At 43.1% G+C, this 24,607-nt stretch overlaps 1 protein-coding gene across 4 annotated transcripts in view; it reads left to right on the forward strand.

Annotated features, from left to right (window-relative positions):
• Positions 1–24,607, forward strand: part of c1qtnf12 (C1q and TNF related 12) — a 46,697-nt gene that overhangs the window by 16,732 nt on the left and 5,358 nt on the right. For 2 of the 4 annotated variants that reach the window (XM_052106189.1, XM_052106191.1), the window contains 5 exons: positions 8,640–8,747; positions 9,466–9,577; positions 9,732–9,913; positions 14,995–15,103; positions 16,981–17,074. In XM_052106189.1, coding sequence (XP_051962149.1) covers positions 8,640–8,747; positions 9,466–9,577; positions 9,732–9,913; positions 14,995–15,103; positions 16,981–17,074 — 605 coding nt within the window. The remainder of the gene's footprint in view (positions 1–8,639; positions 8,748–9,465; positions 9,578–9,731; positions 9,914–14,994; positions 15,104–16,980; positions 17,075–24,607) is intronic. The other 2 variants (XM_052106192.1, XM_052106193.1) reach the window with 2 other exon arrangements.

Below are 24,607 nucleotides of genomic sequence, written 5' to 3' on the forward strand. Positions count from 1 at the left end.
AAGGTATTGGGTGTTGCCCAGCCCAACGCTCTGCAGATGTCTGCTAGAGAGGTGCCATTGGCCAGTTCTCACGCTGGGGCTGAGAGCTGGGGCCGGGCTAGGGCGGAGCTGCCTGGGGTTTCACCGCAGCAGGGGGATACCCTCTGCGAGCAGACGGGGTGCGGAATCTTGAGCCACAGCTGATCTGTGAGATGGGGGCGTTGAGAAAGCGAGCCTTGTTGAGGTCCTGTATCTCGACCAGATTTAGCCACAGGTGGCGTTCCTGGACGACGAGGGTGGCCATCGCCTGTCTGAGTGCACGCACCGTGACCTTCGTGGCCCGGAGGGCGAAGTCGTTTGCCGTGTGCTGTTCCTGTAGCAAATCAGGATCAGGACTACCAAAAGAGCATATCTCTTAGCACCTTGGCCTGGTGGACTTGCAGGATGGCCATGGCGTACAGGGCGGAGACGGCCTTTCCAGTGGCGCTGTAGGCCTTGGTCATAGGTGCACCGCAACAGCCTTATGTACCTGAGGGAGTTCCATGTACCCGTGGACCGCCCCAACATCAAGGGTAGTGAGAGCTGATGAGCGAGGAAGTCGGTTTTGGGCAGTAAAAGGTGCCCTCCATAACTTTATCAGCTCATCGTTCACCTCTGGTAAGAAAGGAACGGGGGGAATTGGTTCCTGGGCCCCGCGCCCAGGAACCAATCGTCCAGCTGCGACAGTACGGGTAAGCATAGTGGACAGCTTGGCATCGGCCTGAGACTGGGCCGGCACACCCAAAGGTGCTAGCCCAGTCGAGTCCTCAGCGTCAGAGTCCGCCAGGATGCTCTCCGATGCAGCGGCGAAACTCTCATCCAGCTCGGGGCTCTGAAAGAGACATCATAAAAAATGTACCCTTTCAGAATATAAAATGTTTTACCTGCTCATCTGAAATGCCTGTCTGCTTTCCTCACCATGAAAAACAACTAATAATTTCTATGGACGCCTTTAACATATTCACTGACTCCAAATATGACTCATGTGATGTATATCATGTTTTCTAAATTCATACGAAAATGTTGTGTGGATTACAGACCTACAGACCGGAATTGTACATTGTCAGCCACAGACTGTCTTGGGTATTTTATTCCTGCAGGGGGCGCTTGACCCTTCAAAACTGAATCCCCATTCATCCGCATTTAAATCTAAGAACAATTTATATCCATTTGGAGACATTTTACACTGGATAATAATTTTTTATAAAAATGTATAATTGCAAGGATTCATACCTGTGTCTGAAATCTGCCTCAGCATTATCTATAAAAGCATTTTTTTAAATACTCACCCAGTAATATGAACTACTGCGAGTTCATGCATCCTGGCCAGCGGGTACCACGTGACACTGCCGTCTAGTTGGTCGATACCAACTCATACAACGGAGGGGGAACTTCAGTTTTTGTCTCGATATGTCAGACTCACCTCCACTTTGTTGATGGAAGTATATAAACAAGGACAGATGCAGGGACAAATCACCCCCTTCATAGCATTGGTGGGGACATGTGCCACCTGTCTCCCCAATTCTGTGCCAGTGACTTTGAGGTTCTTTGCTTGACTTTTTTACACTCTCTCTAATGTAGCATTTTGCAGCTTTGCTTCACAAATGTCTGCTGTTTTAACAGCCCCAAAACAAACTCATCAGAGAAAAATCCACCCCAGGTGTATGCTGGGATAATAACAGCTTGCCATTATCTGAATAACTTCAGCATAGGGCTTTTCATACAAGCCACACTACCACTGTCAACTGCATCGACTTTGTACATATTGCACTGAAATATTGGAAACTTTATTACGCTGAACTAGCCACCACAAATTCCGTATCAGCCTAAAGTCTCCATAAAAATGATCTCTCTTGTCCAAAAATGGTTTCAAAAACCTTTAGCAGTTTATATTGAAGTCTGATTTTGTGTTCAGTTACAATCATAATCACTATTTCAGAGAGGGCAATAATGGGTGTTCATATCAGTATTGAGGCAAAAATTGGTTTGTGCTTTCTTGTGAAGAAGAGAACATGAGAGAACATGATAAAATTAGGTTGCATGGAGTAGTGATGTGTTTCCACAAACTTCTACAACATTTACAAGCAGCAACTTCAGGCAAGTTAATCCTTGCCTTGACAGAATTATGGATCCTCCCCATGCACCACCTGATGTTTCTCTGATCATTCTTAGTGTTAATCGAGGTTCCTTATATATTTTAAAGTGGTTTGGTGAAGGTGTCGACTTGTCCAGCATGCAAATATTGTGGAAACTGGTTGCAACTCTCTAGGTGTACAGAGAGAGAGGTATTAAGATGTTTAAGAAAGCATCTCTGCTAGCTTCTGTGGCTTTAACTGCTATTTGGCACAGGAAATTAAACAACTTAACAGACCTGCCATTATTGATCCTTAATTGAACCATGTTGTATAAACAAAATTTCAGGGACTTCGACCATGACCTGAGCATTGGTTCTTTTTGGTAACGTAAGAATCCTGTGGATAATTTTTGTCGAGGCTAACTCACACTGCACTGATTTGACATACTGATAATGCAGTCTATATTTATAAATCATTCCTTAAAAGACAATGGAAAAGAAACCAATCATGTAAACTCCCATGTGTTTAGGGAAGATCTGAGGGAATGCCTTCTGCTGTAACATTATCTTTACAAGTCTTTTAGCTGGCATCAGGCTCCTAATTCACAACAATACAACATATAGAGACATCCAACATGCAAGAAGCTTATGTGCTTGTTAAGTTGATTATTTTGTTTCCTTTCAAATGAAAAAGGGGAAAGAAAAAAATTACACCCACTAAAAATACGAGCTCCTCTCTTCCTGAAGGGATGCTGCATGTTAGTTTAACAGACAATTGATCCAGGTCTCTGTGCGAACCGAAACAAATTCCATTTCAGACAGCTCACCTCAACAACTTGTCTCTGTCTCTGTTTCTATCTTGACCGCAGCAGTCACTTTAAGTTTAGGGAAGGGCTCAAGGAGATTCAATTCATATTTGTGGTTACTGGAATTCATAAAGTCATCAGCTCTTCAACATTGCTGGTGGTAACAATTGTATTTCATATTTTGTTTGGTACAGTGCTCAAACAGCATATTCCTTTGTACCAGAGAGTGCATTCTCAGAGAATTTGAAACACATTAACTCTATTGTGGTGTGGTGTGGTGGTGGTGTAGTGGTCTAAAGCACATAACTGTTAATCAGAAGGTCGCTGGTTCGATCCCCACAGCCACCACCATTGTGTCCTTGAGCAAGGCACTTAACTCCAAGTTGTTCCGGGGGGATTGTCCCTGTAAATAAGTGCACTGTAAGTCGCTTTGGATAAAAGCGTCTGCCAAATGCATAAATGTAAATATTTGAAAACATAAGATGCCTATGGAGGTACATTTTTAGCTCTTCTGATGCAGGCTGTTCCAAACGGTTGGGAACTTTATTATGCTGTGTGGCAGCGGGGGCGTGGTCCCCCGCTGCCACAGCGGTTAGTTCCCGCCCCAGGCCACAGCGGTTAGTTCCCGCCCCAGGCCGTGGCGCCTGGGCCGGTCTGCTGGAGGTGCGGAGACCCGGACCACTTCCGGGATCAGTGTCCGCTGATGGAGGTGGGGACGGTGGTGCGGGTCTCCGATGTAATCAGACCACCATCCACCAACGCTTGGTTCAACCCGGGGCTTTGGGCACAGCTAAATGGGTGAGGGTGAGGTGTGTGCATGGGGATATTCACAAGTACCCCATGGTGACTTTAGCCATCAAATTCCGGGGAGAAAAACATAGTGTGGAGGCAGCGGTTAGTTCCCGCCTCACCCATCCGCTAATCTTGGGTACTGATTGGCCGAATTTTAGAAGTGTATTAGAGGGAGTTTGTGCGGATGGGTCCTGCATGAAAGTGAAGAGGTGTGTGATGTGCGATGCTTTGGCAGGGGAGGCGGAGCCGGGGCCGTCCTCGGCTGCTCTGGGTGACGAGGGAAGGGGCGAGGGGGTCACCCCTCCTCTCAGGGAGTTCCCTGAGGGGGACTTTCCCTTGGAGCAGTCGCGGGATGAAACCCTTAAGCACGCTTTTGACCAAGTGAGAGTAATCGATGGTCAACAACTCCGGCCGGGTATCGCCATTTCATATCCGTATTTTTCAGTTATTAAAGATCGGTTGTACAGAATGACGCAGGACGCTCAAACAAAGCAGGAGGTGACACAATTGTTGATTCCACGGAGCCGCCGGGAAATGGTTTTCCAGGCGGCTCACTATAATCCTATGGCCGGTCACCTAGGGGAACGGAAAACACCGTTTCTATTGGCCGGGCATTGGCGGCGACGTCCGCAGGTGGTGTGCGGCGTGCTGTGAATGTCAGCTGGTAAACCCACCGGCCACCCCAAAAGCGCCTTTGCGCCCCCTTCCATTGATCAAGGTTCCCTTCGAGAGAATTGGAATGGACCTCGTCGGGCCATTAGAACGGACGTCACGCGGACATCGCTTTGTGTTAGTCCTGGTGGATTACGCAACGCGGAATCCGGAAGCAGTGCCTCTGAGCAACATCTCAGCACGTAGTGTTGCCGGGGCACTCTTCAAGATAATCTCCCGGGTGGGGGTTCCGAAGAAATCCTCACCGACCAAGGCACTACTTTTATGTCACGAACACTTCGCGAACTTTACGAACTATTGGGCATTAAGTCGATTCGCACTAGCGTGTACCATCCTCAGACGTATGGACTGGTGGAACGATTTAATAAAACACTCAAAAATATGATTCGTAAATTCGTGCACGAAGACGCTAGGAATTGGGATAAGTGGCTGGACCCCCTGTTATTCGCAGTACGAGAGGTTCCGCAAGCCTCCACGGGATTTTTCCCATTTGAGCTGCTGTACGGGCGACGCCCACGCGGGGTCCTCGACGTCATCCGTGAAGCTTGGGAGGAGGAACCTTCTAATGCTAAAAATGAAATTCAATACGTTCTTGATCTTCGAGCAAAACTCCACACACTGGGGCAATTAAGACAGGAGAATTTGCTCCAGGCTCAAGAACGCCAACGCCAGCTGTATGACAGGGGTGCTCAGCTACGGGAATTTGCACCGGGAGATAAAGTACTTGTACTACTCCCAACATCGAGCTCGAAATTACTCGCCAAGTGGCAAGGACCCTTTGTGGTCACACGACGAGTTGGGGATCTCGATTATGAGGTTAAACATACCGATAGAGGGGGCGCGCGTCAAATATATCACCTCAACCTCCTGAAATTGTGGAGGGAAGAGGCGGCCTCTGTGACGTTGGCAATGGTAGTTCCGAAGAGGGCGGAGCTCAGACCGGAGGTAAACAAAGCCTGCAATCCTAACACCCCGGTTCCTTGTGGAGACCACCTCTCCCCACGCCAACTCACAGAGGTTTCCGAACTACAAAAGGAGTTTGCAGACGTGTTCTCTCCTCTACCGGGCCGCACAGACATCATACAACACCACATCGAGACCGAGCCGGGCGTAGTGGTACGTTGCCGCCCCTATCGCTTGCCCGAACACAAAAAGAAAATAGTTCGGGAAGAATTGGACGCGATGCTTGACATGGGAGTAATAGAAGAATCTCACAGCGATTGGTCCAGCCCGGTCGTCCTTGTTCCCAAGAGCGACGGGTCTGTACGTTTCTGTGTGGATTATAGAAAAGTCAACGCGGTGTCTAAGTTTGACGCGTACCCAATGCCCCGTGTTGATGAACTGCTCGATCGGTTAGGTACTGCTCGGTTTTATTCGACCTTGGATCTAACGAAGGGTTATTGGCAGATCCCCTTGACACCAATATCCCGTGAAAAAACGGCCTTCACCACGCCGTTCGGATTACACCAATTCGTGACGCTTCCTTTCGGTTTGTTCAGGGCACCAGCCACGTTTCAGCGCCTCATGGATAGGATCCTCAGACCGCATACTGCTTACGCCGCTGCCTATCTAGATGATATCATCATTTATAGCAATGATTGGCAGCGGCACTTACAACATCTGAGGGCCGTCCTGAGATCGCTGCGGCGGGCGGGGCTCACGGCAAACCCGAAAAAGTGCGCGGTTGGGCGTGTGGAGGTACGGTATCTGGGGTTCCACTTGGGTCATGGCCAGGTGCGTCCCCAAATTGACAAGACCGCGGCGATTGCGACTTGCCCTAGACCCAAGACCAAAAAGGGGGTGAGGCAGTTCCTGGGGCTGGCTGGCTATTACAGACGGTTTGTACCTAATTATTCGGATGTCACCAGCCCGCTGACTGACCTTACTAAAAAGGGGGCTCCAGATCCGGTCCAATGGTCGGAGCAGTGCCAACAGGCGTTTACACAGATTAAAGCTGCACTTTGTGGGGGGCCGCTTTTGCATGCACCTGACTTCTCTCTCCCTTTTGTTTTGCAGACGGACGCTTCAGACAGAGGGTTGGGGGCCGTACTCTCGCAGGTGGTGGAGGGAGATGAGCGCCCGGTGCTGTACATTAGCCGGAAGCTCTCCTTGAGGGAGACTAAGTACAGCACCGTAGAGAAGGAATGTCTGGCCATCAAGTGGGTGGTCCTCACCCTCCGATACTACCTGCTGGGGCGGGCCTTCACCCTCTGCTCGGATCATGCCCCACTGCAGTGGCTCCACCGCATGAAAGATACTAACGCCCGGATCACCCGTTGGTATCTGGCCCTCCAGCCTTTTAAGTTCAAGGTGGTCCACAGACCGGGGGTGCAGATGGCTGCCGCTGACTTCCTCTCCAGAAATGGGGGGGAGTGGTAGGCAGGCCGGATGACGCCCCGGACTGAGTCGGGCGGTGGGGGTATGTGGCAGCGGGGGCGTGGTCAAGCGCCCGTCCAGGAGAGAAAAGCAGTAAGGGCGCTCACACCTGAGCTAAAATGATGACTAACACCTGTGTCTAATTTCAGTAACATGAGGAGAGCGGCATAAAAGGGCAGCAGCGACGGAGCATGAGAGGCCCGACAACCCGTCCAAGGGAAAAACCTACAACACCGATATTGTGTATAATTAATAGAGAAATAAAAAACTTACCCCTTAAGCTGACGCCTGTTTCCGTCCCTTCCTTTGGCGGTTGTCACATGCTGCATTCTAAGATACCTTGTTTTCAGCCAATTTTAAGGCAGCATTGCAAGTATTCTTCACAGAGAAGGCAGATAATGCACTGCAATAAGCTTTGTGAAAAAATAAATCCAAGATGGTGGACAAAGCGAGAGAAACATACAATTTATTTCTTGCAATACCAAAAACTAGATAAAAAATAAATTAAAAAAAGACCTATATTTAATTTTGTGTGTGTTAGGGCACGGCACCAAATCCAGGTGCCTCTCTTTATGCCTGACAGGTTGATTGTTAACTTAGCAACATGCTAACTAAGGGTGGGTGATATGACCAAAATCTTATATCATGAGATGAATCCTTATATTTCATGATAACGATATATATCTCAATATAGTTTTTTTCTTTCTTTCTGGAAAATCAATAAAATATTATTGCATGTAGAGCTTCCCATGCTCTTCACTTGAGGAATACTGTTTGTGTTACTTTCTATATGTATAATGTTCCAAATGATTCACTTATGAGGTTCCATTTCCAGGATACTGCCTTAGAAGGCAGCTGCCTATGTGGGCAGTAGTAGAGTGGCAGCTAACTAAGTTTAGGAATAGACCCTTTTGAAATTCTAAAAACTACTTTTGGGAAAATAGCTAAAATTCTAGAACCTTCCCCCTAAAAAAGGGACATGTCGTTCGCTTGGCTGATGACTGTTGAAATCTTTCCATTTCTAGATTTAGAGGGTCCAAACTGATGCCACAGAGAATGAGTTATATCAAAGATTTAAAATTTGATAACCTCTCTCTCTCTCTTTGAGATAGCTCTTGCTACCAGGCTGTGAAAGCTTATTGAAAAGAAGAAGCCAGTAATTTTTCCACTGTAATCCACTGTACTGTATGTGTTTAGAGTTAGACAGTTGCATAAAGCAACCCAGTGTAATGCACCATGTCTTGGCCTCTAATTTTTAAGTGAACAGTAATGTTTTGCTCATGGAAAGTTGTTAAGAGAGATCAGTTTAGAAAGGCTGTTTATTTTTCACAGACCCTACTGGGCAAAATCAACGTAGCACCTGAGTGAACTACTGAGAAGTAGTAATTAAGCAAAGGGTAAAGTCCTCAAGAGAAAATTTGTCTTAGGGTGTTTGGCATAAGGTAGTGCTACATGCCAAACAAAAGACCTATTCCTTTACAGCAGTGTTGAGGAGAGAAAGATTGAGAAGTAGAAGGGTACAGACTGCAACCTGCCTTAATGTCTGGCACCATTTAATAGTGTCTTTATACAACATTTTCCAATGAGGGTTAGTAAATAGAAATTACGATTTATTGGATTAAGTTGCGTAGCTACAATACTCTGCACTCAGTGCCGAGTGATCTCTGGCTTATATAGCTGATCAATCACACAGTTAATACTTCTCTCTATGGCTCATCAAATGGAAGTAGCATGCCCACACTCTGACATGTATGTTGTAAAACAACTCTAAGATAAAGATAATTTCTTATGTGTGCTATCATATCCTTATTATGAATGCTTAAACAATGCAGAGAGATACAATCCCCAAAAAAACAACAACATACGTGCCCTGGATGTTTATCATATCTGGTTTGAATCAGCAGGTCAGTGAGAACCAGAGAGTGGACCCTCTTGGATCATGGATGGATTTTGTGAAGAGACCTGTGGGCAACTTTCCCGGAAAATGCAGAAAGCGAAAACGACCGCTGGTGCGGAAAAATCTTTAACATCACATATTATCAAAAGTCAGAGACGTAATTGACAGAAACACATGAAACAAAGCTGGAATGGTGCAAGGAGGGGTGGAATTTTCATTCACCCAAAATATACAATACATGCGTACATGTAGGGTGAATAAGGTAAAGTGGGACACTTATATTTCTTTCTTTTTCCCCTCTGTATAGTTTAGTGGACATCTTTAGCTATAAAATGGTTTTGTGTGAGGGGTGAAGCCATTTGGCACCATATTTTAAGCCAACACCAATGACCAATTATCAGAAAGTGTCCCACTTTACCTGTATTCAACCTACTTGCCAAAGCGACTTGAGCGACAAGACAATGCATATATTGCATAAGTGACAAATTCATAAAACAGATGCTAGATTCACATTCCTTGCAGGCTTGAAATCTAAGTGGCAATAAGAACTATTACAATTGTATAATTGCAGACATAGTACAGTTCTCTTAATGTTGAGGGACTGTGATGAACATTTGTACTGTTATGTACATGTACTTAGATGTAATTTTTTTAATTTAGGCCTATAATTTATCTCTACCACGAAATATTGTATCCATTGCATAATACATTCCTTGATACATTTCAAGCTGTGACATGTCTTTTAAAAAATGAGATACTCTTGCGATCATAGAAATAACTTTGAGTTTGATTTGAAATGACTGTAACAATTGTGTTTCTTTGACTATCAGCCTGGTCCCCCAGGTCCTCCTGGGCCTCCAGGCCCTCAGGGACCCCCAGGATCCCCCGGGGCAGAGGTCACTCAAGAGGTCCTGCTGCAAGAGTTCAAAAAAATGATCAAAGGTGAAGACTCAAAACACATAAAGCTAAAGCCATCTAAGTGATTGTGACAGATATTTTCTTGTCTTTATCAAATAGTTATCATGAAGATTAGTTGGACATTCTGAGATGCATGATGATGAGGTGTGATGTGTCTACTTGTGTTCTTTTTGAACAGAGGCCACAGAGAGGCGAGCAGCAGTGGACAAACCCAACGAGCCTAGTCAGTTGCCCACAGCTCTCATTACCCTTGAGGGAATGACCTCCTACAGGAGAATTGAGGAAGCCTTCCACTGCAAACTGAGAGGTCCTGTAGTTGTGGACAAGAAGACTCTGGCAGAGCTCCAGGACTTTCAGACAGTAAGTGTTTACATTGTACTCTTAAAGGGGTCATATCATGAGGAATCCAATTGTTCATACTGTAGCTTTCAGAACTCAAAACTTTATTGAAACTAAGCTGCAAATATGGCTTGTTCAGAACTTTCCACATTTGACCATCCACATTTAAATATCAGTGATGGTTATTGGTTGATTGGGCCTCCAAGTCATGATGAAAGTGATAAGTAGAAACAAAGATAAATGCTAATATTCCTAAAACACCAAAATAACTAACAGTAATATGTCGGAAAGTTCACCAAACCTCATGCTGTTCTTGGTTATGTGAAACACCTGACACACTGCATCCTTCTAAATGATCCCAGCACTGGGAAAGAGTGGCTGAAGTTTTTATGTTTCATGATCATTGCCATTTGATTTGAACCAATAACAGCATATTTCAGCACAAATATGATGAGGAGACAGGGTGTCCTAAATATGCACAAAGTGCATTGATATGTTTCTGTAATTTCTCATTAAGGCCACTATAAAATGTATATACATCTGTTAATTTACTATTAATAAAACTGAAATACTGTTGCTTTTTTAATGGACATTCATCTAAAACTGCAGTATATAATGTCAACATAATATGTTTAATGGTCGTCATTGTTTATTTATCATCTCCATTCATTTTCAGCAGTCTTTATATTTGCTTCTCTTTCTGCGTTGATTTCCCTCTAACTTTTTTAGCTTATTGATCTTTTACCACTACAAGTCAGACACAATTATGTATACAGTATCTAGATCTTTAACGTCATCAAATGAACAGATGCATTATACTCAAAACACATCTGGAAAAGAAAAATTATGAACTTAGTGATGTTATAACATGAAGAGCACATTATTGTTGACATCCCAACACAATAGAAGTAAACAGGGTGTAAATATATTAGGGAGCAGCACATTCACATTAAAGGAATAGTTCACCCAAACTTGAAAATTGTCTCATTATTACTCTTTATTCAGTATTAAACTCCACTTTAACTTTTACACTTTTTTTCTCATGTTTTTGATGATTCACATTTTTCGTGCATATCGTGCATACTGGGTATGGAGAACAATTTCTTGCAAAAAAGTACTTAAAGGAATAGTTCAACCAAAAATGAAAATTCTCTCATCATTTACTCACCCTTGTGCCATCCTGGATGTGTATGACTTTCTTTCTTCACAGAACACAAACATTTTTAGAAGAATTTCTCAGCTCTTTTGGTCCTTACAATGCAAGTGAACAGGTGCCAAAATTTTTAAGCTCCAAAAATGACCTAAGTCAGCATAAAAGTAATCCATATAACTCCAGTGGTTAAATCAATGTTTTCAGAAGCTAAATGATAGGTGTGGGTGAGAAATAGATCAATATTTAAATATTTTCTTGATATAAATTCTCCTCCCTACTCCGTCAATGTCCATTTTAACTTTGTAAGCATACGACCCATAGAAGAAACTCTTAATATTGGACTTAAATATTGATCAGTTTCTCACATACACCAATCACATTGCTTCTGAAGATATGTATTACAACACTGGAGTCTTTTGGATTATTTTTTTATGATGCCTTTATGTGGTTTTTGGAGCATACAAATTATGGTATCCAGTCACTTGCACTATATGCACCTAAAGAGCAGATATATTCTTATAAAAATCTTAATTTGTGTTCTGCTGAAGAAAGGAAGTCATACATATCTGGGATGGCATGAGTGTGAGTATTTTTGGTGAACTATCTTTTTAAGGCCAATTTGAATGAGGATTCCAGTGATTTAGAGTTCACAGTAAATTATAAAACTTCCAAAGTGCATGACTGTCTTCTTGCAGTAGTAGGGTAGGTTTCATCCAGAATTGAGGAAATCCCAGATTACAAATTGGCTTGTTTTGTCATAATTAATTTTGCTGCAAAATGCATAGTTGCATCTTCTCATTTTATGGTTGTAGTTTTACATAATACAGAATTTCTAAAAGCTTCCAATTCAACCTGTGTGTTAAATATTTAACATTATTTAGGACATCTGTGGAGTAAGGGGTAAGCTCCTAATTGGTTCTTTTCATATGGACATTAGTGATGAGACACTGGATTGTCCAGTCAAGTAGGGCGTCAGTCACCCTCCTCCTAATATATATATCCTTTTCAAACGTGCCATTTTGCTTTCTCGGTTGTACAAAAGGTACTCTGTCTGGGGTTTTGGAATAGTGAGTGGTGTGGGTAAAAATAGACACTGTCTGAAACAGTGCATTATTTCAAGGAAGAGCTTTGCCCAGTGGCGTACTGATTTGTCAATTACTGACAAACACAGAAAATCCATGTTATTTGTAGAGTGTCCTCTACAGCAATAATGGAAATAATTTGCCATTGATCAATATAGCAATTATGATTCACCCTAAATCCAATGCCAAGCATCTGAGCATTTGATGTAATTTTTTCATTTTAAAATACTTTCTCGTATCCCATCTTAATTCTCATCATTTACTCACCCTCATGCCTTTCCAGATGTGTATGACTTTCCTTTCTTATTCTGCTAAACACAAACAAAGAATCTTAGAACAATATCTCTGTAGTTCCATACAATGCAAGTGAATGGTGACCAAACCTTTGAAGCTCCAAAAAGCACAAAAGTAATCCATATGACTCCAGTGGTTTAATCCATGTCTTCTGAAGTGATCTAATTGATTTCGTCAAATACTAGGAGGTGTAATTCTGTGGCTCTGTTGTACTATGTTAAGATTGCATCCCAGCCAGACTGACATAACAAATTTGGCTTAACCAAGTTTGGACCGAGACTATATGTTTGATTGACAAAAGACAGACAGGGGGACAGTGTTGAGGAAACCTGTTTGAAAATTCTAATTCCATTTGGTGATTTCCAAAATTGCACATTTCACCTCTGATTATACTTGGTTTCTTTCAAATATATGTCTAGCTTTAGATGTTTCAGAAATCAACTGAGGATGTGTGATTTTTACTTTTCTATATTAGAGAAAATAGGATCATATATTCTTTCAAATCTGAAAAGAATTGACTACTCATCCAATTTAAAAATACACGTCAAAAGAAATGACATTTTTCTCCAGCTATCTGTTTGGATCTGACATGTACTGAAAGGTTTTCATTGTATGTGTTCTGAGCTGACAGTACAAAAATGGCATAAATGAATCAGTGTTTTGCACACTAATTGGAGTACTCATTATAAAAGCATCTGGGTTTGGAACTCTTGGTAGTTTCTGGAGGCGTAATGCAGAATAATTTGGTATGGCATGGCTGCAGCGTGCAGTTATGATCAAAAAACAGAATCAGAGGGTTCTTGGCAGATGTCTACATATTTCAAGCCATTTAATTGTTATGTGCTCCCAAACTATTTTATTTTCTAACACTGTATGCGCGATGCTTCAAATTGTATGTGGGTTTATTAGAGTGTGGAGAATTCTGCTGAAAAACATATTCTTGAGACATTTATGCTTGGAATGCCAGTCAACAATTTACAATTCCAATTCTGAAAAAAATTAGGGCAGTATGAAAAATGCTAAAAGGAGTTATTTGTAAATTATACCCTTTGCTACAATTAAACATTATATGATGTTTAATTGTAGCAAAATCAGATGAATCAGATGAATGCAACACACTCCAAAAAAGTTGAGACGGGCAATTTAAGACATACAAATTTGACAAGTTAAAATAATAAGGCAATGTTAAACAGGAGATGTTAAACTGTTGAGTTAATCATGTCATAGTATATAAGGAGCCTTCAAAACAGTCTAGTCCTTCAAAAGCAAGAATCGGTCAAGATTTGTCAATTTGCCAACAGATGCACTTTGAGAACAATGTTCCCCAAAGACAAATTGGAAGGATTTTGGGCATTTAACCCTCTACAGTGCAAAATATAGTTAAAAGAGTCAAGGAATCTGGTCAAATCTCAGTGTGTAAAGGGCAAGACAAAAAACATTTCTGAATGCACATAATCTCTGTTCCCTCAGACAGTACTGTCTCAAAAAACATAATTCATCTGTAATGGGTTATCATGAACATGGGTTTGGGATTATTTTAGTAAACATTTTATAGTCCACACCATTTGCCGCTGCATCCACAGATGCAAGTTAAGACTTTACTATGCAAAGCAGAAGCCATACATCAACACTGTCTCATCTTAGATGGAAAGTAGAACAGTTGAACCATGTTTTTTGGTCCTATGATTCCACAAATCAAATAGTTTTTGAAAATCACAACCATCGTGTTTTTCAAAAAGGAAAAGGACCAACCAAACTGTTATAAACGTCAGGTCCAAATTCCAGTGGGCATGGGCCAGGGGTGTGTCAGTGCCCATGTTATGGGTAACTCGCACATCTGTGAGGGCATCATTAATGCAGACAGATATGAAAAAATTGTTGAGCAGCATATACTGCCATCCAGCACCGTCTTTTCCAGGGACATCCTGGAATTTTCAGCAGGACTTTAAACCACATACTGACCAAATAAGCAGAGATTGCCAGTTTGGCCTGCCTGGGTTCATTATGAAGTGCACAATACGGCAATGAAGTCCTTGTATAATTGTGGAGCTAAAGAGCTATAATGGATAAATTAGAGAAAATTCCACTTTTTAAACTTAACAAACTTGTGTCTTCAGTGCTTAAATGCTTAATAAGTGTTATTAGAAGAAATGGTGATGTTTCACAGTGGTAAACACTTGACTGTCTCAACCTTTTTGGAGCGTGTTCCAATCATCTTATTTGAGATTATTGTACATTGAAAAAAATAAAAAAGTAAAAGTCACAAGGTAAAACATCATATTATGTTTAGTTGTAGTGCTTCCATTATAGCAAAGGGTGAATATAATTTACAAATCACTCCTTTTTGTTTTTGTTATTGTTTTTCATTCTGTCCCAACTTTTCAGAATTGTGGTTGTATGTGTTCATGTATTATTCTTTTATATCTCTTCAAGTTATTATTTTATTTGTTATATTTGACTAATATCTTCTGCTTCATATATCCTCTAGTCTAGTGGAAACAGGTTATTTGGTGTGGGGTGTGCATGGTATTGCATAATTCCCTTGATAATTCTCACCTGTTTCATACATTCAGCCTCCTGCCAAAGGTGCCTTCCTCAGAGGGACAGGGATGGATCAGTCCACTGGCAGATTTACAGCTCCCGTAACTGGAATTTACGAGTTTTCTGCCAATGTTCATATTGGTAAGGAAAGGTTTACTTCACTAGTAACAAAATTAAGATTTTTTATTGATTGATTGATTGAATGATTGATTGATTGATTGAATGATTGATTGATTGATTGTATGGTTGATTGATTGAATGGTTGATTGATTGATTGATTGAAGATAATGAATCATTTGAGAATTATATTCTCCAAATGATCCAAGAAAACTTTCATGCTGCACAAGTACGTTTTCTGTTACACTAATGTATAAATAAGCAATATCACATGAGCAAAGGTGCTGTTGTACTGAACATTTTAAAACAATATTTAGCTCCGGCAGCAAAAATATTTCCAAATGAATGAAGCCAAAGCAGGATTAACCTTTTGTGATGCTGAGCAATGAACACACTGACAGTTTGCTTGAATGTGGCAATCGCAACTGGGCTTCTATCCATGTATTTTTATACCTTTTTGGAATATTGCATAAAAATGCAGGATGGAAGTACCAGGATGCAAATAAAATCTCCAAAATTGAAAGTGGATACATTTTTTTGTCATGAAGATATGGGCATTAACTACAAATTTCACAAGAAATGCAGATTTTGTTCTCTTAACAAAATGGACACGTTGCTTTTTTGCAAATGTTTTTTTGCATACATTAAACTTGAAATACAGCGGCGTAGTAAAGTGTTGTTATACTAAATATCAGCACTCTTGGAATGCTGTTTTTCCAATCAGTTTAAAGCTCTGTAACAAACTGTTGTATAAAATACAAACTAATATTGCTATGTCAGCACCAGCAGAAGATGCCACCATGCAATGGTGGTTTCAGTGCTCGTACATTCTCAAATCTGCATCACTTACATTACAGTACATTCCACCCATGCTGCTTTTGTTTTCTGAGACTCACGTAGTTGATTTTGCATGATTTCGCAAGTTTAAAGATAAATATACTCTACCAAGACTAAAAGTGCACAGCAATATTCTTTATTATTGGTTCATGCTTTAAAGGGAGAGTCCAGTAATCCTGTTGAATTCATGCTATCAGAGGGAATGCTTATGTGGAGTTACACTGAAATAAGTCCCAGGCACTCTTGAGTGCAAAAGCTCCTAAGATGTGGCGCCACCATGCAGCTCCGGGAAAATAAATTGGCTCTCTGCGGTAGACTGTGGCAGAAAATCAATATCCCCAAACATATTCACAAATCCACAGCAGACTTACAGAAGAGACCAATGTTTAGACATGGCCGGAGGTCAAACATGACTGGATCATGGGCCCCAGATTCAAAACTCTGTCAAACACAACACTTCAACAGCCTGTACTCTTCATAATACAGCATAAAACAGTTTGACATGCACTAATTAAAAGTATTTTCAGTTTTCTAGAAAAGGGGGAAGCGTAATATTTCTTTATAGATTTGCTTTAATATTGTGTTACCAAAGTCATTTTAGCAATTCAGTCCACTCGGCAGCCATCTTTGGAATGCTCTGGCAGGCTGGTAGCTACTTTCTTTGTAAAAAAAAAGCAGCATACAAGTGCAGCTCCTATCTACTTGAATGGAAAAAGACCAAAATCTCCAAAACAGTTGGACAAGATTACAATCAAAGAACATATTTCAAATCAGCAGTCAAATTTGACAATACTGGAATCATAAATTGTGCTACTTTACCTCAGATCACGCTTGTATTGATTGACAGGCAATGCCAATGTAAAAGGTGATTGGCTCTTTTACCTGTAAAGGTGGACTTCCTTTTCTACATCTGTTGACCATTGGGCATTCCAATTTCTCCCATTCTTTTTAACAGAAGTGGCCAGTCTCTACTAAATAGTCTCTGAGGCTACTTAGATGTTGCATTCATTTGAGATGAGGAGAGACTTCTGAAATTTGAAGTGCTTGTTTGTACTTTATTGCAGACCACACTGAGGTGAAGAAAAGTAAGAACCAGCTGAGAGCCAGAGACAATGTCAGAGTTTTGATCTGCATTGAATCACTCTGCCACAGATATACGTAAGTTGCCACCCTCTCACATTAAAGGAATAGTTTACCTAAAAATGAACATTTGGTCATAATTTACTCCCCCTCATGTAGTTCCAAACCTGTATGAATTTCTTTCATCTGTGGAACACAAAAGGAGAAATTGCTAAGAATGTACTGGTTGCTCTACTCCAGTTGCAGTTATTGGGGACTGAAGCTTTCAAGCTTCAAAAACGAGGCACAAAAAGGATCATAAAAGTAGTCCATATGACTCATGTGCTATATTTCAAGTCTTCTAAAGTGATATGAAAGTTTTAGGTGAGAAACAGTCTGAAATTTAAGTCATTATAGACTGAAAATCATGACTATTTCTCACCTAAAACTTTCATATGACTTTAGAAGACTTGAAATATAGCACATGAGTCATATGGACTACTTTTATGATCCTTTTTGTGCCTCGTTTTTGAAGCTTGAAAGCTTCAGTCCCCAATAACTGCAACTGGAGTAGAGCAACCAGTACATTCTTAGCAATTTCTCCTTTCGTATGACTTTTAAGTCTTCTAAAGTCATATGAAAGTTTTAGGTGAGAAACAGTCTGAAATTTAAGTCATTATAGACTGAAAATCATGACATCTGCCTTAGTTCCCTTTACAAAAAGCTTCACTATGATGCTGCGCTTTTCTAAGCGCTTTTGGGAACAATCCTGCATTGTGACCAGCTGTGAATATGTGTGTAACACGTCAATGAACATTGACCGGAATTTATAGCCTCGGCTGGTGAGATCATTAGATGCACCTGTGGCCAGGCTATAAATAGAGGCGTCACCAGCGTGTCGTCAGATATTTTTCCTTCAGAGCATACTGTGCTGTGTGTCTCACAAACCTGCTAAAAAAAACTTTCTTCCCTTTGTTAGGAGTTTGAAATTGTTAGGCAGAGCGCAGAACTTTCTTTCCTTTCTCTCTCTGCTCTGAAAGAGATTATATATATATATGGAAGCAAACGGAGCAAACGATGCGTGTTTCCTTGTCAGCGTTACATGACTGACAAGGACACGCATGAGTTTTGTTTTGTTTGTTTGGGGGAAGAGCACGCTGCTCTTGCGTTGGGGCAGGGCATGTGCGCGCATTGTGACCTTCTTTCGGTCAGAATGCTTCGCGCTCGCCTTGCTTACTTCCGAGAGCCGGCACCCACACTTCATTCGTGGGGCTCTCGTATGGATCTGGCTGAGATCCGGCGCCTCTTCAGTTCACGAGGGGAACCTCGATTCTCTTGGATCTGCAGATTCCGAGTTACCCACATCCGAGCACTCAAAGCATGACTCAAAATCCTCTGAAGAGTTACTCGATGTGGTTACTCGTGCAGTGGGCAGACTTCAATTAGACTGGCCACGCAACCAAGAAACCCCCAAACGCTCCAAGTTAGAGGACAGATTTCTGTCTGGTGGCCAAGGGAAGGGAATGCCTCATCAGTCCCTTCCCTTCTTTGATGACCTCCTTGATCAGCTTGCTCGTTAGTGGAGGAAACCTTATACCTCGCGCGTTCAGGTGCCCTTCAGGATGGGGCGCGTGTATCATCCACTTCGGCCCTCCCGATACCCTCACGAAACCTCTTCACTCCCGCCGCCTTTGGTGTTTCAGGTGATAGAAGCTTCCAACAAAGAGTTGGGTGTACCGTTGCTTCCTGCCTTAATCCAGGACACGGAACACTCAACACCCCCTCAACAGGAAGTGTTGAAATTAGTACCCATCTCAGAGAACCTGGCAGCGTGGAAACTTCTGCCAGGTATTTCTATGTGGGTTCTAAAGACAGTAGAAAGAGGCTACAGAATTCAATTCCAAGAAGGGTGGGGGGTTGTGTCCGATTCTAGATCTTCGAGGCTTGAACCGCTCGGTCAGGGTGTTCAAGTTCAAGATTCTATCTGTCAAGTCGGTCATGTCTCAGATCCAGCATCACGATTGGCTGGTCACTATCGATCTCATGGATGCATATTTCCATATTGGAATTCTGCCACAGCACAGGAAGTTCCTGAGGTTCGCTTTCGGGGACAAAGCATTCCAGTATTGGGTTCTTTCATTCGGCCAAGCCCTATCACCCTGCACATTCACGAAATGCATGGATGCAGCCCTGGCTCCTTTGCGACTCCAGGGCATCTGCATTCTGAATTATTTAGACGACTGGCTGATACTAGCACAGTCTCAAGAACTGGCAGTTTAACACAGAGATATTGTCTTGGCTCATCTATGTTCTCCGGGTCTGAGACTCAACGTCAAAAAGAGCATTCTTTCTCCGACCCAGGAAATTACCTATATAGGGATTATATGTAACTTGATCATGATGCGGGCACAGTTGTCTCCCGCTCGTGTCAGGTCCATCCAGAACTCCCTGAGCAATCTCAGGCTAGGTCAAGGTTGCACTGTTCGTCAGTATCAACGAATATCTACGAAACCTGGTCTCATGACATCTGCGTCCGACGGTGATTCCTTTGGGCCTTCTCCATATGAGACCATTTCAGCTGTGGATAAAAGCCAGGGGATTTCATCCTAGGGCCAGTCCCCTAAGGCAAATAAAGGTTACGTGCTGAGCGCTTCGTTCCCTTTCTATGTGGTTCAGACCCCGGTTTCTTACCTTGGGTCCCACTCTCGGTGCGTTATGTCGTCGCAGGATGCTAACACCAGATTTCTCTCTGACGGGTTGGGGTGCGGTCTTAAGTGGTCGTCCAGCCCAAGGGGAATGGGAGGGTCATCAGCTCGATTTGCACATCAACTGCCTCGAGCTGATGGCGGTATTTCTGGCCCTGAAATAATTCCTCCGACATCTGAGGGGCTGCCATGTCCTTGTGCGGGTGGACAACACAGCAGCAGTCTCCTACATAAACCATCAAGGGGGTCTACGTTCTCACCACCTGAATTTTCTGGCACGTCGGATTCTCCTTTGGGCCCAGGGCAAGCTCCTGTCACTCAGGGCAGTTTATATCCCTGGACGCCTAAATGAGGGAGCAGATTTTCTGTCCAGACAAAACATACCGAGGGGCTAGTGGAAACTCCACCCCGAGGTAGTACAACAAATTTGGGAGAGATTTTACAGAGCAGAAGTGGGCCTCTTCGCCTCTCAAGAGACTGTGCAATGTCCCCTCTACTTCTCTCTGAGTCACCCAGCCCCCCTGGGTCTGGATGCGATGGCGCATACATGGCCCAGAATGTGTTTCTCTGCTCCCGGGAGTCTTGGCCAGAGTTCGCCAGCAAGGGTCTTGCCTCTTACTGATAGCGCCTCGCTGGCCGAACAGGATTTGGTTCTCAGAGATGATATCTCTCCTCGACGGCTCGTCTTGGGCGATTCCGGACAGGAGGTACCTTCTGTCTCAGGCACAGGGGACGATATTTCATCTCTGGTACGAACTGTGGAAACTTCATGTTTGGCCCCTGAAGGGTACCAACTGAGGGACACAGGGCTGTCGCCTGAGGTTATCGAGACCATTCTTAGTGCTAGTGCTCCCTCCACCAGAAGAATCTACACCAATAAATGGGGTGTCTTTGAAAAATGGTGCAGTTTACATGGTGCAGATCCAGTTAACTGCCAAATGTTTTCAGTTCTGGACTTTCTGCAGGAAAAACTGTCAGCAGGCATATGCCCGCTACACTCAGGGTTTATGTGGCCGCCATTTCGGCTTGCCACACCTTGATGGACGGCCTTTTGGGAGGCATCCTCTACTCACTCACTTCATTCGTGGAGCCAGGCGACTGAGACCTCCTGTTAGGACCAGAACTTCCTCATGGGACTTAGTAATAGTCCTGGAGGGTGTGGTTGAGGACCCCCTTTGAACCTCTAGAGTCAGTGTCTGACAGACTTCTGACTCTCAAGATGGTTTTTCTTATGGCGATTACCTCTCTGAAGAGGATCGGGGATCTACAGGCTCTGTCTGTTTTGCCGGCCTGTTTAGAACTTGCCCCAGGTATGGCCAAAGCTATTCTGCATCCTCATCCTGACTACCTTCCTAAGGTGCCTTTTTCGACACTACATCCTGTCAATCTGGAAGCCTTCTGCTCCCCTCCATTTTTAACGCCGGAGCAGGAAAGACTTCACGGACTCTGCCCAGTCCGTGCCCGTCAGACCTATGTCCACTGCACTAGCTAGTGGTGTAAGTCAGGGCAATTATTTGTCTGCTATGGGGGCCGCCATAGGGGGGCGGCCGCTACCAAGCTGACTATGTCATATTGTGGTTCTGCTCTTCAGAAAAATATATCTGACGATAGCCTGGCCACAGGTACATCTAATGATCTCACCAGCCGTGGCTATAAATTCCGGTCAATGTTCATTGACGTGTTACACACATATTCACAGCTGGTCACAATGCAGGATTGTTCCCAAAAGCGCTTAGCAAAGCGCAGCATCTCGTTCCGCTTTTTTCAGGGAACAAGGGTTACACATGTAACCCGAGACGTTCTCCTTGGGGAACCGATTAATTGAAAATATTGCTAAGAATTATTCTTTCATATATAATACTATGGCCCTGCGATGGACTGGCGACCTGTCCAGGGTTTCCCCCTCCTTTCGCTCAATGTTAGCTGGGATAGGCTCCAGCCCCCCGCGACCCTGTACACAGGATAAGCGGTTGACGATGGATGGATGGATGGATAGATGGATATAATACTATTTTTCTTTAATGAAAGACATACTGGTTTAAAACGACATGAGGGTGAGTAAATTATAAATGCTAAATGTTTTTCAACCAAAAGAGGGGCTGGTCAACCAAATGTTTTGGTCAGTTTTGGTAACTTTAGGTCTGTCTTTCAGATAGTGTCAGTTCTGTTAGCAAAACTATCTAGAAGAAAAGCTGACACCAGCAATTTTGCAAGGAAAGTTATTATGATTATATTATGTATAATTTACCCTCAAGTAGTCTAGTTATTAGAGTCTAACATTCGATTTTAGATTCAACGTCCACAGACCACATCCACATCAATATAAATTCATGACTCAGGCTCAAAGAAATACATCACTTATGTATTTTTCTTGAGCTCCTTTTTACATTCAGAGCATGTGGTTTTTATTTTGCTGGCTTAGGCCTGTGAGTGCATGTCATAAAAAATCTTTCACAAATAAAACCAAAATTATTTAAGTTAAAGGGCTACAGGAGGCAGTGGAGACAGGGGTAGCAAATCAGGATACATTCTGCTCCTGTGTTTGTTGGTTGTTAGTCTAACAGTGGCTGGCAAAGACAGCAGTCTCTTGCTCTTTGTGTGTAACGCATGTTGTCTGTTCTAGTTTGTGTGGAACCAGCAAGGCATTTCATGTGTTAAAATGTAACAGGCCTTTAAAAAATGTCCTCTCACCTTCAGTCCGGTCCTTGTCACCTTGGTAACCTTTTCTACCCCACTTTTGACACAATAATAGCAATAATACAGGATGATAATTTTTCAAATTTATTAAAGAAAACTTCCGATAAAGGTTTTTAATGAGTGTTTTTTGTAACAGAAAATAAATTCATATATATCTTTGTGAAAGCTTAAAGGAGTAGTTTACGCAAACTTGAAAATGATCTTATTATTTACTTACACTGATGCCATCCCAGATGTGTATGACTTTATTTCTTCAGCAGAACACAAATTAAGATTTTAAAAGAAGATAGAGCTCTGTCAGGTTCTTATAATGCAAGTAAATGGCTGCCAGCACTTTGATAGTCCAAAAGTCACATTTAGGCAGCATAGAAGTAATCCATATCAATCAATGAATGTCTTTAGAAGCGAATCAGTAGTTTTATGTAAACAAGTCGATAATTAATTTTTTTTTACTTTAAATCGGCGCTTCGGTCCAGGGCTCTGATGCTGTTTGAAATGGCTGAACTCTTGATTGACGTTCATTCTTCTGTTGTAAATAAGTGCTGCTTCTGAATTCTTGTGTGAACATGCTTAGGTCACATGACAGCTATGTGATGAGATAACTGCTGGTAGGAAGCACTTATAAAAGTTAATAACGTTTTAATTATCAATTTAGTTTTAATACAAACATATAGATTTTCTTCAAAAGACATTCATTGATTGACTGGAGTCGCGTGGATTACTTTTATGCTGCCTAAATGTGACTTTTGGACTGTCAAAGTGCTGGCACCCATTCACTTGCATTATAAGGACGTGACAGAGATCGTCTCGGTTACTGTTGTAACCTCCATTCCCTGATGGAGGGAACGAGACGTTGTGTCAATGTAGTGACACTAGGGGTTTCTCTTGAGAGCCTCGGTTACCTCTTATCTTTGAGAAATGGCCAATGAGAATTGGTGAACAGAATTTGCATGCCCCTCCCTCAGACATACGGGTATAAAAGGAGGGAAGTGTGCATCTGTTTAGACAGGTTTTGAGCTGAGGAGCCGAGAATAAGGTCCTCGCCAATTCAGTGGCTTAGTACAGTGTTGTGGCAAGAGGGACACAACCTCTTGTTCCCTCCATCAGGGAACGGAAGTTATGACAGTAACCGAGACGTTCTCCTCCTCCTGTTACTCACTGCGACCAGCGCTGAGGATGCCATATGCCCCAGGAGCCTCTGAAATGGTTTCAGTAGAACTGCTGTGCCTGGTCTGAACATACTCAGGCAGTTCAGCACCGACTGCGCGTGCTCGCTTGTGAGGCGCGCTGTCATTGAGACTGAGTCTAACTCCATGCCGAGAGCGGCGCCCCAAACCCAGGAACCAATCATCTTGCCGCGAGGGCTGAGGGGAGGATGGAGGGTTCCAGTCCAGCCCAACACTCGTGGCAGCCCAGGTAAGCATAGCGGACAGCTTGGCATCGGCCTGAGACTGGGCCGGCACACCCGAAGGCGCTAGCCCAGTCGAGTCTTCAGCGTTGGAGTCCGCCAAGACGCTCTCCGATGCGGTGGCTAAACACTCATCCAGCTCGGGGGCTCTGAAAGAGACATCAGACTTGCCGTAAGGCAAGCCGGTCTCATCTCGGAACCGGACGGGGGTAAACGAGCATGCTGGGGAACGGGGGTTCCGTAGGGATTTACCCGGTGAAACCGCGCCTGTTAAATTCACAAAATCGCCTCCAGTGCCAGCCGTGCCGGCTCTATACCCATGGGTAGAAGGTGCGGCCTGGGGGCGGCTAGAGTGGATTTCCCCCAAAAGAAGGAAAGTCATGACCACAACGTTGCCATGATTATGTTCTCGGAGTGAGAATATGAGCCGTCCACAAACGCTGCCTCTGTGTGATTTCTGCCCAGAAACAAGAGGCAGTGCCCGTGGCCGTCAGAAGCGGAGAGGTAACCACCACGTTCAGGAATGACACAAATACGGAAGGGCATATTAAAAAAGACACATCTTTAAAAAGGAAGTTCAACGTCAATGTGATTACTTTTTTAGAGAAATATATATATATATCTATATACTCTTTTTGAGGGCGTAGTCTGCACTGGCGTGCAGAAGAAGAGAAAAGCCACTGAACTGCGCCGTATTTCCGACAGCGTATGCTCTTTAGAGGTGAGTGGAACAGCAGTGGGTTTTACTCAGCTCACTGAAACACAACAGCTCGGCTCCGAAGAAAAAATCTGTCTGAATAGACGCACGCTTCCCTCCTTTTA

The sequence above is a fragment of the Xyrauchen texanus genome, chromosome 35 (assembly GCF_025860055.1).
Source record: "Xyrauchen texanus isolate HMW12.3.18 chromosome 35, RBS_HiC_50CHRs, whole genome shotgun sequence".
In the NCBI taxonomy this organism is placed as follows: domain Eukaryota; kingdom Metazoa; phylum Chordata; class Actinopteri; order Cypriniformes; family Catostomidae; genus Xyrauchen; species Xyrauchen texanus.